This window comes from Penicillium daleae, assembly GCF_028827525.1.
Source record: "Penicillium daleae strain IBT 16125 chromosome Unknown utg000005l_segment0_segment0, whole genome shotgun sequence".
NCBI classification, from domain to species: domain Eukaryota; kingdom Fungi; phylum Ascomycota; class Eurotiomycetes; order Eurotiales; family Aspergillaceae; genus Penicillium; species Penicillium daleae.
In genome coordinates, this window is record NW_026623153.1 from 3704534 (window position 1) to 3718788 (window position 14255).

Here is a 14255-nt window from a genome sequence, read left to right on the forward strand (position 1 = left end):
GGAGTTTTCTGCCGGTTTTTTCTGCCTTTTTGCCCCGCACTAAAGCAACTGATCGGACTTCCTTATCTCTCGATCGCTCAGATAGAATATGTGAGTGAATGCAGTCTGTATTTGAGTATAGCAGCATGGAAGGCTTTTTAATGTAACTAAAGTCTTGCTATAGTGCCACACCAGGATGTTTGTTTGCACAAACTCTGCAAAAAATACTTGGACATGAAAATTCAAATCATTTGAAGAGTACAAAGAGTATAAGTGGAGGGTTTAGACTAGTTTTTCTAGTGACTCACGGATAAGGTATTTTAAAGGCGGTGTCCGGCCAAGAAGGCGGCCACGGAGGCGGTACCGCTGTACCAAACATATTTTTTTCCCTTCAATGACACATTCTCTGCCTTCGCGAATATCGCCAACTTCCTCGATACGCCGCAGACACCACGTCCACAATGGTTCACAACGTCGAGGCCGAATCGCCTCACAACAACTTCGACGTACGTATCATCAATACCCGACCGAAGGCTGGAATGGCGAGCCTGCAAACTTCCTTGTCCCCGCTCTCCGCAACTTGCGATCGATCACCTTCAATGGGGTGTGCAGGCGCAATTGATTCATAAATGCGAAAAGAATATGTTGGCTGACAATTTATTCTCTAGACTATCCTCGTGCTCGACTTTGGCGTACGTAAACCTCGGAAGATCCGTTTTCTCTCTTTTGGCGTGTCTCAGATAACAGAGCTTCTTTACTACGCTCTGGTTCCCGAGACCTCTTCAAACCGGCAAATGCTGACTCATTATTGAAGTCCCAAACGAGTCATCTTATCCTTCGTCGTCTTCGTGCTCTTGGCGTCTTTGCTGAGCTGCTTCCGTGTACCACCAAGCTCGCTGATCTGACATGGAAACCCAAGGGAATTGTGTTCTCTGGAGGTATGAAGTCTTATAATGTATGGTTTGCGAGGAGGTCTGACTCAGATACTAGGTCCTTCTTCTGTCTACGACGAGGGCTCGCCCCGTAAGGTGTTCGTATCCCGAATCTCTCGTACTTGTACTCATATGTGTAGATGTTGACCCCGCTGTTTTTGACCTCGGTGTGCCTATTCTGTGAGTGTCCTTTTTGCACATCCCTCAAGCTTTTGGATCTTGACTAACACGGGAGGTATAGGGGTATTTGGTATGACTTTCTTGAATTTTGACATTTCGACCCCGGTATCACGCTAATACAGTCCACCTAGCTATGGTTGCCAAGAGATCGCATGGCGCATCGACTCAAAGAACGTTGCTCGCGGAGAGGCACGAGGTATGTGACCGTTGGTGCACAATCTGATCATTACTCACTCTTTGTTCTTAGAGTACGGCCATGCCGACGTCAACATTACCAAGGTCAACAGCAATGTCGACCGTCTCTTCGCTGGGTTGGGAGATGAAATTCCCGTGTTCATGTCCCACTACGACAAGCTGATTAGCTTGCCTGAGGTGAGTGGAATGAGTTCGCATTTCCGGAGCACAATGATTGACTCTGATAGGGCTTTGTGGTCATTGGTGCCACCAAGAACTCTGAGTACGCTGGCATCGCCCATGAGGAGAAGCCCATCTTTGGTATGTCTCCCTCCAGAATGTCTTTATGGCCCAGTAAAGGAAGATGCTAACGCAATGCTAAATAGGTGTCCAATTCCACCCCGAGCTCGAACACGTTCGTTACCCCCCGATGCTTTACATTAAATCATCCTCTGATTTTCAATCTAGACACCCCGCGGAACCGATATCCTCCGCAACTTCAGCGTTGACATCTGCGGCGCCAAACCGAACTGGAAAATGGGCGACTTCGTTGAGCTCGAGATCGCTCGTATCCGGGAGCTTGTTGGTGACCGCGCACTCGTCCTTGGAGCTGTCAGTGGTGGTGTTGACAGTACTGTCGGAGCTGCCCTCATGCGCGCTGCCATCGGAGACCGCTTCAAGGCCATCCTCATCGACAACGGATGCATGCGTCTCAATGAGTGCGAGCAGGTCAAGGATACGCTTGGAAAGCACCTTGGCATTGACCTCACAGTTGTTGAGGCTGGCGATCTGTTCCTGGGTCGCCTCGCGGGTGTTTCTGATCCCGAGAAGAAGCGGAAGATCATTGGATCAACTTGTACGTGCTCAAAACTGTCTGGGATGGGTTAGCGATAGTGTACTGACAACATCGAAGTTATCGATCTGTTCGAGCAAGAGGCTATCAGGGTATGCTTGGCCTTCTCTGGCAGTCTATCTGGCTTGCTAACAAGACGCTCTAGATCGAGAAAGAGGCAGAGAACACTCCCAACAGCGGAAAGGTTGAATGGTTCCTGCAGGGCACATTGTACCCTGACGTGTAAGTTGTTGAAAGCCAATTGCTGAGTCTAAACTAACGGCACTGTAGTATCGAATCCTTGAGCTTCCGCGGTCCTTCGGCCACTATCAAGAGTAAGCGAGTCAACGAAGTCTTGAGAGCATAAGACTGCCCCACAAAGCTGTGCAACAGAAGAAGAAGACAATAACTGACATGAGAGATAGCTCACCACAACGTTGGCGGTCTCCCTGAGGTAAGTAATAGCGTTGCCCCCAGCCGGAAAGGATCTTAACTAATTAGCGTGCAGCGCATGATGAATGGCGTAAGTTGAACTGGCTTGGAATCATTTGATTTACTTACTGACAAACATGGCTTGTTTAGCAAGGCTTGCGTGTAAGTATACGTTTAATATCCGCATCAACGCAGACTAGGCTGACATAGCTCCTTCATAGCTTATTGAGCCGCTAAGACTTCTTTTCAAGGACGAAGTCAGGGTATGCTACACCTCATATGCTCCATTCCATTTTCAATGATACTAAATATTATAGGCAATTGGTCGTCAACTCGGCCTGCACGAGTCGCTGGTTAACCGCCACCCCTTCCCGGGTCCTGGCATTGCCATTCGCATCCTGGGCGACGTTACCAAGGAGCGAGTCGAGATTGCCCGCCAGGCTGATCACATCTTTATCAGCATGATCAAGGAGGCCGGCCTCTACGATCAGGTAAGTTGGATCACATAGGCGAATACGGGTGCAAGCTAATTCTCTCCTCGCAGATCTCTCAAGCCTTTGCTGGTCTCGATACTAACCGCAGTGTTGGTGTTTTCGGTGATCAGCGTGTCTGGGGTTACATCATCATTCTCCGTGCTGTTCGCACCAAGGATTTCATGAGTGCAGAGATTTTCAACTTCGATAATGCATTCCTCCAGGTGAGTCAAGTCATCGCTATATTTCGGGCCCTCCCCCAAGTGGATTGGATCCTATTCCACGGACCCATTCATCACAAGGCCCAATAAAAATCTTTCGTATGCTTACTGAGCACTCTTTCCCAGAATGTTTCCCGCACCATTTGCAACCAGGTCGAGGGCGTGGCCCGTGTTGTCTATGATCTGTAAGTAGAAGTCTTCACCTCCTTAGTTTGAACATCAAGCTGATCTTATCTTTCTAGGACCTCCAAGCCCCCTGGTACCATTGAGCTGGAGTAGGTGACATGGAAGAGGGAAGGCAGACAGAACATGGATCACCTGCCGGCATGAGCTAGGAACAAATATAGGAATTGACTTTTATGGCGTTTGGAGACTTCATTAGAAAGGCATATGAAGTGAGAAGAGTGATGAGGGTCAAAATTATTGCATCATGATGCCAGCGGCCTTTTGAGAAGGACAGTTTGAACCATGACATTTGATAGAATGAATGAAAATGGGTTTCATCGTCTGATGGGTGGGGGGAATCCGTTGAGATACACTTGCTTAACATCTGCCCGCGTCAAGTAATATCTGAGTCAATTGTGGATTAGACACTCGTTTGATCTCATAATTCAGAAATCCTTACTTCGATAGGAGTTCTGTGACCTGCAGGTTACATGTGAAAATCGCATAATATGGTGAAAGGGAGAGTGAAATACGGATAACCTGAAAACTCTTGTCTCCCCATAGCCCTCCTTGCAAATGAAGTTCTCTTGAAGTTCGAGTCCTGAGTATTCTGCCTTGTCTAGTACCATTATGAACAGCCAAGCGCCATGCATCCCGTGCTCCGAATCACATACTGTGGGACATGAAAGGACATGAAAGCTCTACCAATCTATTAGCTAATGAATCCATCCTTGCCATGATTGCCATCTGATAATCTCCCATCTAGGATCAATGTCTCCCTGGTGGCTCGCTGCGTGTCATTGAGGAGGTCCCAAGCTCCCAGCCACTCGCGATTGGTTGACAGTCAGGAAGCGTGGCATGGATACTCGGCCCGCCGCAGGCTGTTGGGCAGTCAGTTGACCCAATTTTGGAACAGATAGGAAGCTTGAAGAACACAGCAGATCGAGAATAGTGCGTTTGGGGCGCCCTCGGGCCGCGCCGTCGAGAGAACCGTGGAAAACCCTGGACGGATAGTGAGGCACTAGTCAAGGTATGCATGCACGTCTTTTCGGACTCGTGGAAGGCCACGATAAGGGGCAGTGGTGATCTCCCCTTGTTTCTCAGTGCAATTGTCCGCAAATTGTCCAAGTTTCAAAGTTGACTCGCGATCAGATTACCGAACTCCCGACGAGGGACGTGGTGGGATGGCACTGGTCGGAAGATCGTGAGACTGGAGGCGGCGTCACCTGATCCCGCCCAACCGACCCTCTCCAAGTCCACGTTCCACCACTTCCCCTCTCTGCAGCGCTGCATGAGACTGATGCATCATCAGTCCAGCACTATGGGAGGACCGTGGAGGACCAGATCTCCATTCCCGACTACGCCCTTGCGGTGGACAGCATCATCCGTGAAGCAATTCGTCCTTACACGTCTCGCTGGTGAAGGGAGATCTGCCTGATGAATTGTCGGTGTCGGAGAGTGGAGTCAAAAGCTCTCAAGCGACTCCATCCAGTTCATTTAGGGCCTTGTGGTTTGACACATTTGACTGACTAGGCCAAGAATTCCAGGAGAAGGTACCAATTCCTCCAACACCGCGTTTCTTCGGAGGGGACCCTCGCCTCCCCACTGGCGCCAGGCATGCATCCTATTTGCCGCCGTTGCCGGGGCCCATTGGGCACAAACGGGTCTATCGACCGCATCACTTTTCGTTGCTCGGCGGGCACCTTAACATTACATTCTCTCCCCCTCCATGATGGAAGCACTGCAGGCCTCGCTTCGGAGTGAATTCGTAGAAGCCATTCGAATTGTATCTTGACCCACCGGCACTCAATGATCTTCTCAACCCCACGCTGGTTGTGTGTACTGTACCAGATTGCCAGAGCAAAACAACAGATCAAAATTGAAACCAAATTGCACGGTGGCACCCCACTCCACTCAACATGCCCATCTTGCTCCATGAAGCTGCAGGAATACCTTTCCTATCTGGACCGCGTTGCTTCCCAATTCCCAACCCCCTTCTGCCATGGGATTCTTACTCCTGCAGCACCCCATCTAAGTGGAGATTGTGCTGCCCTCGCCCGGCCCTAATCGAGTCCCGGTACTCCCCCATCCACCCAATGCTGGCAACCACTGCATGGAGACCGAAGCGACGTGGTCCAATGGCAAGCATTGCCGTCGGGCAGTTCACTAATGACGTTCAGGGCCCAAATACCTGCAATTGTAGCGGATTGTTGTCCTAACTTACCCGGATAGCGGACGAACTATTATACGCTGCCTCGCAATGGCCGTCCAATACAATTTCCTCGTCTCCAGAGAAACAAGCATATGCTTCTTTCCCGTTCGGTCTTCTAATACATCGTACCCTGCCCAGTCTCACGGTCTCTCAATTCTCTCCATCTTTTGTCACTTCTTTTTCCCCCTGTGGCTCCATTCCCACCACTTTACCTTGCATCAAACGCCTGACAGTGGCTTGTCACTCCCTTATTGTTCCGTCCTTCGGCGCATCACGCGCCAGTTAGCATCATCCACACCTCAATATATGATACGTCATTGATCCGAGGACATGGCCGCCAAAGGTAAAAAGAAGAAGAATAAGAACAACAACAATAACCGCCTTCCTGTCGGTGCAACAAACTCCAATCCTGAGACCACAGAGCTCCCAGACGAGCCTGCCCCGGAGCCGGCGGCCGTAGGCTGCGAATATGAGCTCGCAAAAGTTCCAGTATGCTGAGCTCCCTACATATACGTATCACTCCTTCGAAAAGCAATACCAGACTTTCGATCGGAGCACGTTGAAATTTTCATTCTATCCCGTCGTCTCGAAAGCTAGTGGTCTGACGGGGGGCAAGGTCCAGGACAACAAAGAGCCTAGTGCTATCGAACCACCGAAAGAATCAACCCCTGCTGCTGAAGTCAAAGCAGAAGAGCCCTCGAGCTCTCCGGATGAAAGCTCATCGACGCCCGAGCCTGCAGGTAAGTACACGTACTGTGGCGATGACTTGTACATCAATCGTCCAGGGCAACATTGCTTGTGTTGTGTAACATTCACTCACTTGAACTATGTAGAATCCTCCAAGGCAACGACGCCCCCAGCAGATGGCCAACCTGCTGAAGCCGCCAATGCATCAGGCGAAGATGCAAAAGTGGAGATTCGGGACGCAGCTGGCGCCGATGAAGCTGTTCCGAACGCAGAGAGCGACGGCGCCCCAGATGAAGCCGCTCCAGAGCCTCCTGCGGAGGACGTCGCAGAGCCCGAAAAGGCGGATGAAAGCTCAGCCCCAGCAGAAGACGATAATGCGACGAAGCCCAGCGACGAGGGTGGAAGCAATGGTCAGTCCTATCGAATGATCTTTCTACATGCTGTCAATTAACAATCCTATAGACGAAGATTTTCCACCAGTTGACCCTGAGGCTGGACATGATGGAGTAGAATCGGAGAAAGAAGAAGCTGCCAAGCAAGCCGCGAAAGATGCCGAGGAAGCTCTATCTCAAGGAGATGATGAGAATAAAGATACTCCAGCCGAGACTACTCCAGCTGAAGATACTCCATCCGATGATGCTCCAGCCGAACCTGCCCCGGCTGAAGCTGTCCCAGCTGAGGACGCTCCAGCTGAAGGCGCCCCAAGCGAAAGCAAGGTAGAAGAGCCTGCGGCTGCGGAAGAACCTCCCGCTGAAAAGCCCCCTGCCGAGAAGTCAGAAGATTCAGGAGAAAATGCTGCCCCGGCCGACGAACCGGCCGCAACAGAAGCTCCTCAAGCCCCGGAGGCCGAAGCTGAGGCTGAAACGGTCGCTCCAACTGAAACGCCAGAAGCCGACATCAAAGTGGATGAACAGCCTCCTGCTGAGTCAAATCCTGCTCCAGAAGAGTCAGTGGAGGAGTCAACGTCGCAGTCACCTAAGAACGGTAAGAAGAACGCCAAGAAGAAGGAGAAAAAGAAGAAGAACAAAGCTGGCAAAGTAGCTGGGCCGGAAGAGAAACCGGCACCTGCTGCAGATCCACCATCTGAGCCTGCAGCCAAGCCTGAACTTGAGCCCGAGGCCGACAAGCCAGCTTCCGATGACCCTCCAGCCGCGGAGGAAACTGCCGAGCCAGCATCTGAACCAGTTGCTGAAACGGACAAGAAGGCTGTCGAGGCCGAAGCCAAGTCAGATGATGCTGCGGTGGACTCCACTGAAAGCTCTGCGGCGGTCGATCCTAATACCACCGAGCCCGCAGCAGAAGCAGAGACGACATCATTAGAGCCTGCCAAGGAATTAGAAACCCCACCAACAGAAGAGCCTGCTGTGCCTGAAGGCTTGCAGGATGATACGCCGGGCACTGCAGCACCTTCCGAGCCGGCAAAGGAAGAAACCACAGAGGAATCGGCCGCAATACAACCAGAAGCCGAGGCCAGCTCTGAGCCTGATCCTAGGCCCAAGCCCACAGAAGATACACCTGGAGAAGCGACAAAGGAAGAACCACCCGCGGACGAAGCAGCCGCTGAACCCCCTGCTGAAGATCCGGCGCATGAAGCAACTGCGAGTGAAGCACCTATAGTTGAAACGTCCGCCCCAGAGCCAGCTACAGAGGAGCCAGTCGGCGATTCTGCAAGTGTAGAAGTTGCCGAAACTCAAGCTGCGGAACCCGTTGATGAGTCCGTCGCCGAGAATCCAGCCGAAGAGGCTCCAGTCGAGACTGCTCCGGCAGAAGAACCGTCTACCGCCGAAGAGCCACCTGCTCCCCAAGAGGCTTCTGGTGTCGATGAGGTCCTCACTGTTGAAGAACCGCCTGCTGCTGAAGAACCCGCTGTTCAGGAGGAGCCTTCTACCGAAGAGGAACCCGTGGCTGAAGAGATGCCCAGTGAAACTCCGGAAACTGAAACGTCTTCTGACGAGCTCCCTGCTGCTGAAGAAGCTTCGGTTGAGCAATCCGTGCCTGATGAACCTACCTCCGATCCCCCTGAAGAACCTTCTGCTGAAGTTCCAGCTGAGGAGTCATCGACCAAGGAGGTAGCTGTCGAAGAGCCACCAGCGGATGAACCGAGCCCCGAAAATCCTCCCAATCCCGAGGAGACTGCCGCTGAGGCTGTCCCAGCTGAAGAAACGGTGGCTGAGCTATCCACTGAGGAGCCTGTTGCTGAACATCCTGTTCTGGAAGAACCAATTGCGGATGTTCCGGAGCCTCAGGCAGAGGCGCCCGGAGCAGCTCAGGAAGAACCAGCACCGGTTGAAGAACCAGCACCAGTAGAGGAACAAATTGAACCTCCTACAGACGAACCGGAGCCCTCTGCTCCTTCTCCTGTGCCAACGGAGGCTGCTGAAAGTGCACCACAAGAAGAGGTTGCTCCAGCACCGGCTCCTGCAGAGGAAGCTCCACCTGAACCAGAACCGGCTGAAGAGGCTCCTATTGTCGAGTCTGCTCACCCCGATGAGGTTGTTCCTGAAGCTACGGAGGCTCCTGCTTCTGAGCCAGCTCCTGCGGACCCTTCTCCTGCTGAGCCAGCCGCAGAAGAGCCTACGCCCGGGGATGCCCCTGCCCCTGAGGTTTCAGTGGCTGAAGAGGCTCCAGTTGAACCGACTCCTGAACTGGCCCCCGCGGAAGAGCCAGTTGAGGAGATTGTGCCGGAGTCAGAACAGACGAAAGAGTTGCCGGCAGAAGAGGCGCCTGCTGAGCCCGAGCCTGTGCCGACCTCTGCAGCCACCGAGCCGCTAGTGGAACCACCTGTTGAGGAGTCCCTTCAAGAACCAAGCGAAGCCACTGCTGGTCCAGCAGCTCCTGCCGAGGAAGCCACGCCAGAAGACGGTCCTCCTGTAGAGACCGTGCCAGAGGAGGCTGAAGAAGTCCCGTTTGCAGAAGCATCAGAGCTGCCAGTCGGAGATTCAGCAGCCAGGCACAATTCTCGTCGGCGCAAGAAGCGTCCGATGAACGAACGTGAGCGACGAAACTCCAAAACTTCCTCGGAAGGGCAGAAGAAGGAGCAGCTTAAGCGTCAGAAGAGCGAGCGCGGTTTGTTTACCAACCGTTGGGCAAAGGCTCTCGAAGAAGCCCGCAAACAACACGAGGGGAAGAAGAGGGCTGAAGCAAAGCAGCAGGCCATAGCGGAAGACAAGGAGCGCAGCGGGGTTGCCCCATCGGAAAAGTCTGTCAAGTCCAAGAGTTCCTCCTCAAAGGAGAAGCTTGAGGTCTCAAAGGAGAAAGAACAGCCAGTTGTTGCTGTTGAAGTGGAGCCTAAACCGAAGACCAAGCGTCGCTCGTCCGAAGCAGAGCAAAGCAAATCGGTCAAGACTTCCTCGTCCTCGAAGCAGGCATCGACCTCTGCGCCTAAGCCCCGGGCCTTCTTGCGATACATGAGCAATGCTCCTGCGACCAACACCAATGGACTCATCGTGCGACCCAATGGAACTTCCAAGTCTGCAGCCCCAGCAGCTGACAACTCCCGCCGGGCCTCCACGAGTCAAAGCCACAGCAGTGCCAACCAAGAGCGTTCTTCAAACGAGGAGAAGCGGTCGAGTGGACAGTCTGAGAAACCTCACTCCCGACGCGAGGACGACCCTGCTCGTCAGGAGCGGAAGAGTCGACGACGCAGCTCCGTTGAAGCCGAGGTCAGCAAGCCCCGAGATCGAGAAAAGAAATCCGAGGGCTCTCGTCGCCCACACCAGAGCAGCAAGGACAAGGAGGTTCGTGCTCATCGCCGGCATAAGCGTGATGAATCTCCCCCTCGAGAGCAGTCTAAGCTGAAGGGTTTCTTGAGAGCTATCGCCGCCCATTAAACCAATTGAGATCAGTCTCGTACTGTGTGAAGTGAATTTGTTTGTGAGATTTGATGTTGGATGATGATTTGTGATGAAATTCTTGAGAAATATGTTATCAGATGTATGATGTTATGGTTGCATGGAGGAGCGAGCATTGCCGGAGTACTGTCTTTTCTTGTTGTGATGAGACTGGGCTCTATCATCCAGACTGTTAATTAAATGTAGCCATTATATTTGCTTCCATGTTTTTACTATCAAATCTGGAAAGAGTCAGCTTCTACTGGCCCACAATCATTGGTTATACTTAGTGATTTTGGCTATAATTCAGTCAAGTATGCTGAAGTAAACACTTTCGACAATGCACATTCATTCGTTGACCACGCATGCAGACACAATGCCCGTATATACACTGGTCGCTATCGAAATCTGGAGTATGCAAGTCGCCCACAATGCAATGAACCAAAGAGATACACACGATGCAGGCTATATACCTAGCTCATTGACACCATTAACGAGGCACAATCTCATTCTTCGCCGGAATAACCCTCGAACACCATCCACACCACGCTCGATGTAAACCACTCTCTTCACGCACGAGATATCTTCCCGACTCCCGCTCATGCTCATACTCCACTACACAAGCACCCACCATAACTCGTTTCTTGGCCTTGTGTTTCATCAGCCCACCCAAACCAATGATCTCCTGACGGAAGTACCCCGGTTCCTCGTCGTCATGACTATCTGTCGAGACCAGCTCGTGATGATACGACAGGTGGCTGGGAGGGCTGTGGCCAGGACTGCTAGTATCACTGGACCCTTCGTCCGCTTCGCAGTCGACCTCTAGTTCGATCTCTTGCGCGGCAAGACATGCCTCACCACGACCACATTTCACGCCCTGGCTGCCCTCGCCGATGCCGGTGCCAAGCCCACCACCGAGATATGTGCTGTATCGCGTACGCCAGGCCCAAACGCGGCGGTATGTGGTGTCGTTGCTGCGCAAGGTCTGCCCGCATTGTTGACACAGCCATAGGGCATCGTTGCAGTTGCATATTCCAGCGCTGCGTGCAATTTCCTCTGCCACGGTGTCCCCGCTGCCTGTGTCGAGAGAGTTCATATCGTGCGGTGTATTGGAGAGATGGCAGGAGAGCGGTGCTTTGCCGCAGGGTCGGCAGAGACGACGGATGCGACCCTTCATGGCGGTCTGGGGAGGGGGTTTAATCGTGCAATTCTGTAGCGAGTCAGTCATGGTTTGCGTTCACGTGTAGGGTCGCTCTTGGGAAGATCATACCCGGCACACGACCTTGCTGCAGCGTCGACACTCGCCAACCATGTCGCGCGCGCATCTGCCCACTTTCCCACGTGTCATACGCCCTGGCCCACCACTGCTCTGGCTCAGCAGCTGTAGCACCGACTTGACACTGTCCGGAATTATAGCACTGCCGTCCAGCATATCCGCCACAGTCTCGATATACTCATTCTCACAGCGCAGAGTCTCCCGAACGAGCTGATGCCGGAACGGCGCCAGGTTGACGTGGAATTGGCGGCATGTTCGAGATAAAGCGTGGAGGGTATTCAGATCGACGGCTCGTGCAATTTCCTTGACAATGCTAAAGAGCCACCCAGAAGGTGTCGGTATTAGAGAGGGTTTGCGTGGGGAAGAGCGGTCGCGCTAGGGATCCACATACGGGTAGCAGGTCAACGCGGCCGAGAACGCATTCCTATTAGGATTCTCGACGTCGGATGCTTTGTTCTCCGCATCGCGGTCGTCATCGGACGAGGTTGGGGAGGGTAAGAGTTCAGACGACTCCGCGGTTGGAATGGGTGCGACCGTCAGTTTAGCAGGGAATGGCTTCTCCAAAGAGAGCGCCGAGCCGTGATGATCATGCTCGGAGAAGGAGTCATCGCGATCTAAGTCGACAAATACCACCATGCTGTTACTGCCATCGGAGGCTTGCCGCAGGATCAGATGAATCAGCACATCAGATAAGATGAATGATCTTTGATCTCCGTCCCGGGAGAGGGCGTTTTATAGGTCCCGGTGGGCTTAGACTTGGGAGGAAATGTGGTTCTGTTGCTGGGCGGCAGTCGCGTTCCGAGTCGGATGATGTGCGACTTTGAGGGATTTGATTCTCCGTTCTTCGGAATGACAAACGAATGGGACAGACTCCCTGGGGGAGAATGTAAAAGGGGTGAAAGCGAGGAAGTAGTAGAAGTTGAGGAGATTGAAAGTGAACGATCGGGCTGAGCGATGATAACATTGCCCATTCCCCAGTTGCCCCTCTTTTCCCTCTCCTGCCCAGATTTGCCGCGATACGATTATTACGCTGTTTATACAAAGGCACCGACACTTTGGCCGCTTGACGTGTGTGAAGTATACCAAGAAAATAAATTATTGAATTCTTTGGATCTATTCTTTGTTTTCACGATGAAGACCAATTTGTGAGACACCGGCAACAGCATACAGATACATCGATGCCCAGTCACGCCTCCTAGATGGACGGATAAGCTTTTTGGAAATTCGCAAGGAAGTGTGCTTTAGAGTCTTACGAAAACGATATATGAGTTGACTTTCTACTCAAGCCTTAGCGTCGCTTAGAAAGAGAGTGTGTGTGTAGGCTGCTAGGAGTATACGTAGACCTCGGCGATACTAGCAGGAAGAGGATTGTAAATACCGTCTAGCGATCTAAAAGAGAGTGACCAGAACACATATCAGTTAATACTGAACATTTGTTATCTATAACATTAAGTAATTTGTTGGTATGAAGACTGTCTACGCGTTCATATAAGTTGTTTCCAATCTAGAGGGATGCTCAGCACCTTGTGATGCAATTCAGAGATTCCTCACATTCTACTCAACCTCCACCTATTAAAGAACGATTGAAGCTTATACAACACTTTCAAGGACCATATAAAAAGCATATTTCTAATCAACTATTGAAGGAAAGAAATAATGTTCAAATCACAAAGTTTCGAAAACAGCAACCGCAGCCTTGGCAGTTGACGAAGCGCTGGCTGGGTTCTGGCCTGTTACCAGGCGGCCATCAATGACGTGGAAGTCATCCCAAATGCCAGTAGAGCGCTCATCTAGGATTGAAATTAGCCCTGAAAACTCAAAAGACTCATATCTTCTCGGATTAAGAAGAACTCACAAGTAGCGCCAAGGCGTGTGGCAAGCTCCTCGACCATCTCAGAATTCCAACTCCGAAGTTCAGCCATAATCCCCATAGTGTTCTCAGCTTCAGTAGTAAATCCAGTAAGCTTTCTGCCCTTGATAATAGGCTCGCCAGTTGCTCTGTCAAGGATATTGGCAAAGATGGCAGGGCCGTGGCAGACCGAGGCAACAACACCACCGTTCGCCCAGACTTCCTCGGCGATCTTCTGCAAAGAGGATGCAGTGGGATAGTCAATCAGAGCGGCGTGGCCAGCAGATGCGTAGAAAAGACCGTACTGCGACTTATCCAGGTCGGCAGCCTTGTGTAGGTTGTCCAGCTTTCGGCGGAAGTCGCTGTTGGGATCGTTCCAGATCTGGAGATCATCGCCATTGAGGAAATCTGGCTGCTGCGAGAGCCAGTCAGGAGTGTATTCTCCAGTTTCGGAAGCAAGGTCAACTTCAAAGCCCGCAGCAGTGAGAACTTTGAATGGGTGTAGAGCTTCACTGATGAAGAGTCCGGTCGTCTCTTTTCCTTGGAAGAGCGAGGCGTGGGCCGAAGTGATGCTGATAAGTGCCTTGCGAGCGGGAGACATTTTGGTTCTTGAAAAGAAGTTGTGAAAAGAAGTTGAAATGGTTGGGATGTTCTTGTAGTCAAGAGAAAGTGTGATGCGATGTGAATGAGAATCGAAAGAGCGCAGATTCCATGCCAATTTATATGTTGTCTTGTCTATAGTTGGGGCGTTAGGGTCGACTCCGTAACTCCGCGACTCCGTCGCTGCACTCCGTCACCCCGCAACTCCGCAGCTCCGGCATGACTACATCCAGTTAACCCAAAGAGGCTCTTATCACTAAGTCGGCAAATAGGGTCCGGAAAAAAACATATCACGATAATATATGACGCGTTAGATTATTTGACTGCGTATCAAGATCGTGTCTGCTTGGGGACTGTGCCCTCCTACCGGATAGCTCCGTGAAGAAAGAATAGGCAAGTCAAGTGAAAAAGAG

At 51.8% G+C, this 14255-nt stretch overlaps 4 protein-coding genes across 4 annotated transcripts; 2 read left to right on the forward strand and 2 right to left on the reverse strand.

The window, feature by feature from the left end:
- Positions 1-440: 440 nt before the first annotated feature.
- On the forward strand, positions 441-3502 carry gua1 (GMP synthase (glutamine-hydrolyzing); the record flags this gene model as incomplete). Its single annotated transcript, XM_056908898.1, has 22 exons — positions 441-485; positions 648-671; positions 794-917; positions 970-1002; positions 1052-1091; positions 1153-1161; positions 1223-1287; positions 1339-1463; positions 1514-1586; positions 1652-1680; positions 1734-2121; positions 2179-2210; positions 2264-2340; positions 2389-2432; positions 2523-2551; positions 2606-2620; positions 2680-2691; positions 2751-2792; positions 2847-3020; positions 3074-3226; positions 3350-3408; positions 3466-3502. 22 exons carry the CDS (start codon positions 441-443, stop codon positions 3500-3502), a joined length of 1629 nt encoding a protein of 542 aa, XP_056767516.1.
- A 2567-nt stretch (positions 3503-6069) lies between these two features.
- N7458_005517 (PE repeat family protein) lies at positions 6070-10117 on the forward strand (the record flags this gene model as incomplete). The annotated part of the gene is made up of 3 exons (XM_056908899.1): positions 6070-6340; positions 6434-6697; positions 6750-10117. The coding sequence occupies 3 exons, from the start codon at positions 6070-6072 to the stop codon at positions 10115-10117; spliced, it is 3903 nt and encodes a 1300-aa protein (XP_056767517.1).
- A 490-nt stretch (positions 10118-10607) lies between these two features.
- Positions 10608-12029, reverse strand: N7458_005518 (uncharacterized protein; the record flags this gene model as incomplete). Its single annotated transcript, XM_056908900.1, has 3 exons — positions 10608-11327; positions 11388-11706; positions 11785-12029. The coding sequence occupies 3 exons, from the start codon at positions 12027-12029 to the stop codon at positions 10608-10610; spliced, it is 1284 nt and encodes a 427-aa protein (XP_056767518.1).
- A 1029-nt stretch (positions 12030-13058) lies between these two features.
- N7458_005519 (glyoxalase 3) lies at positions 13059-13843 on the reverse strand (the record flags this gene model as incomplete). Its single annotated transcript, XM_056908901.1, has 2 exons — positions 13059-13183; positions 13249-13843. The coding sequence occupies 2 exons, from the start codon at positions 13841-13843 to the stop codon at positions 13059-13061; spliced, it is 720 nt and encodes a 239-aa protein (XP_056767519.1).
- Between the last annotated feature and the right edge of the window lie 412 nt (positions 13844-14255).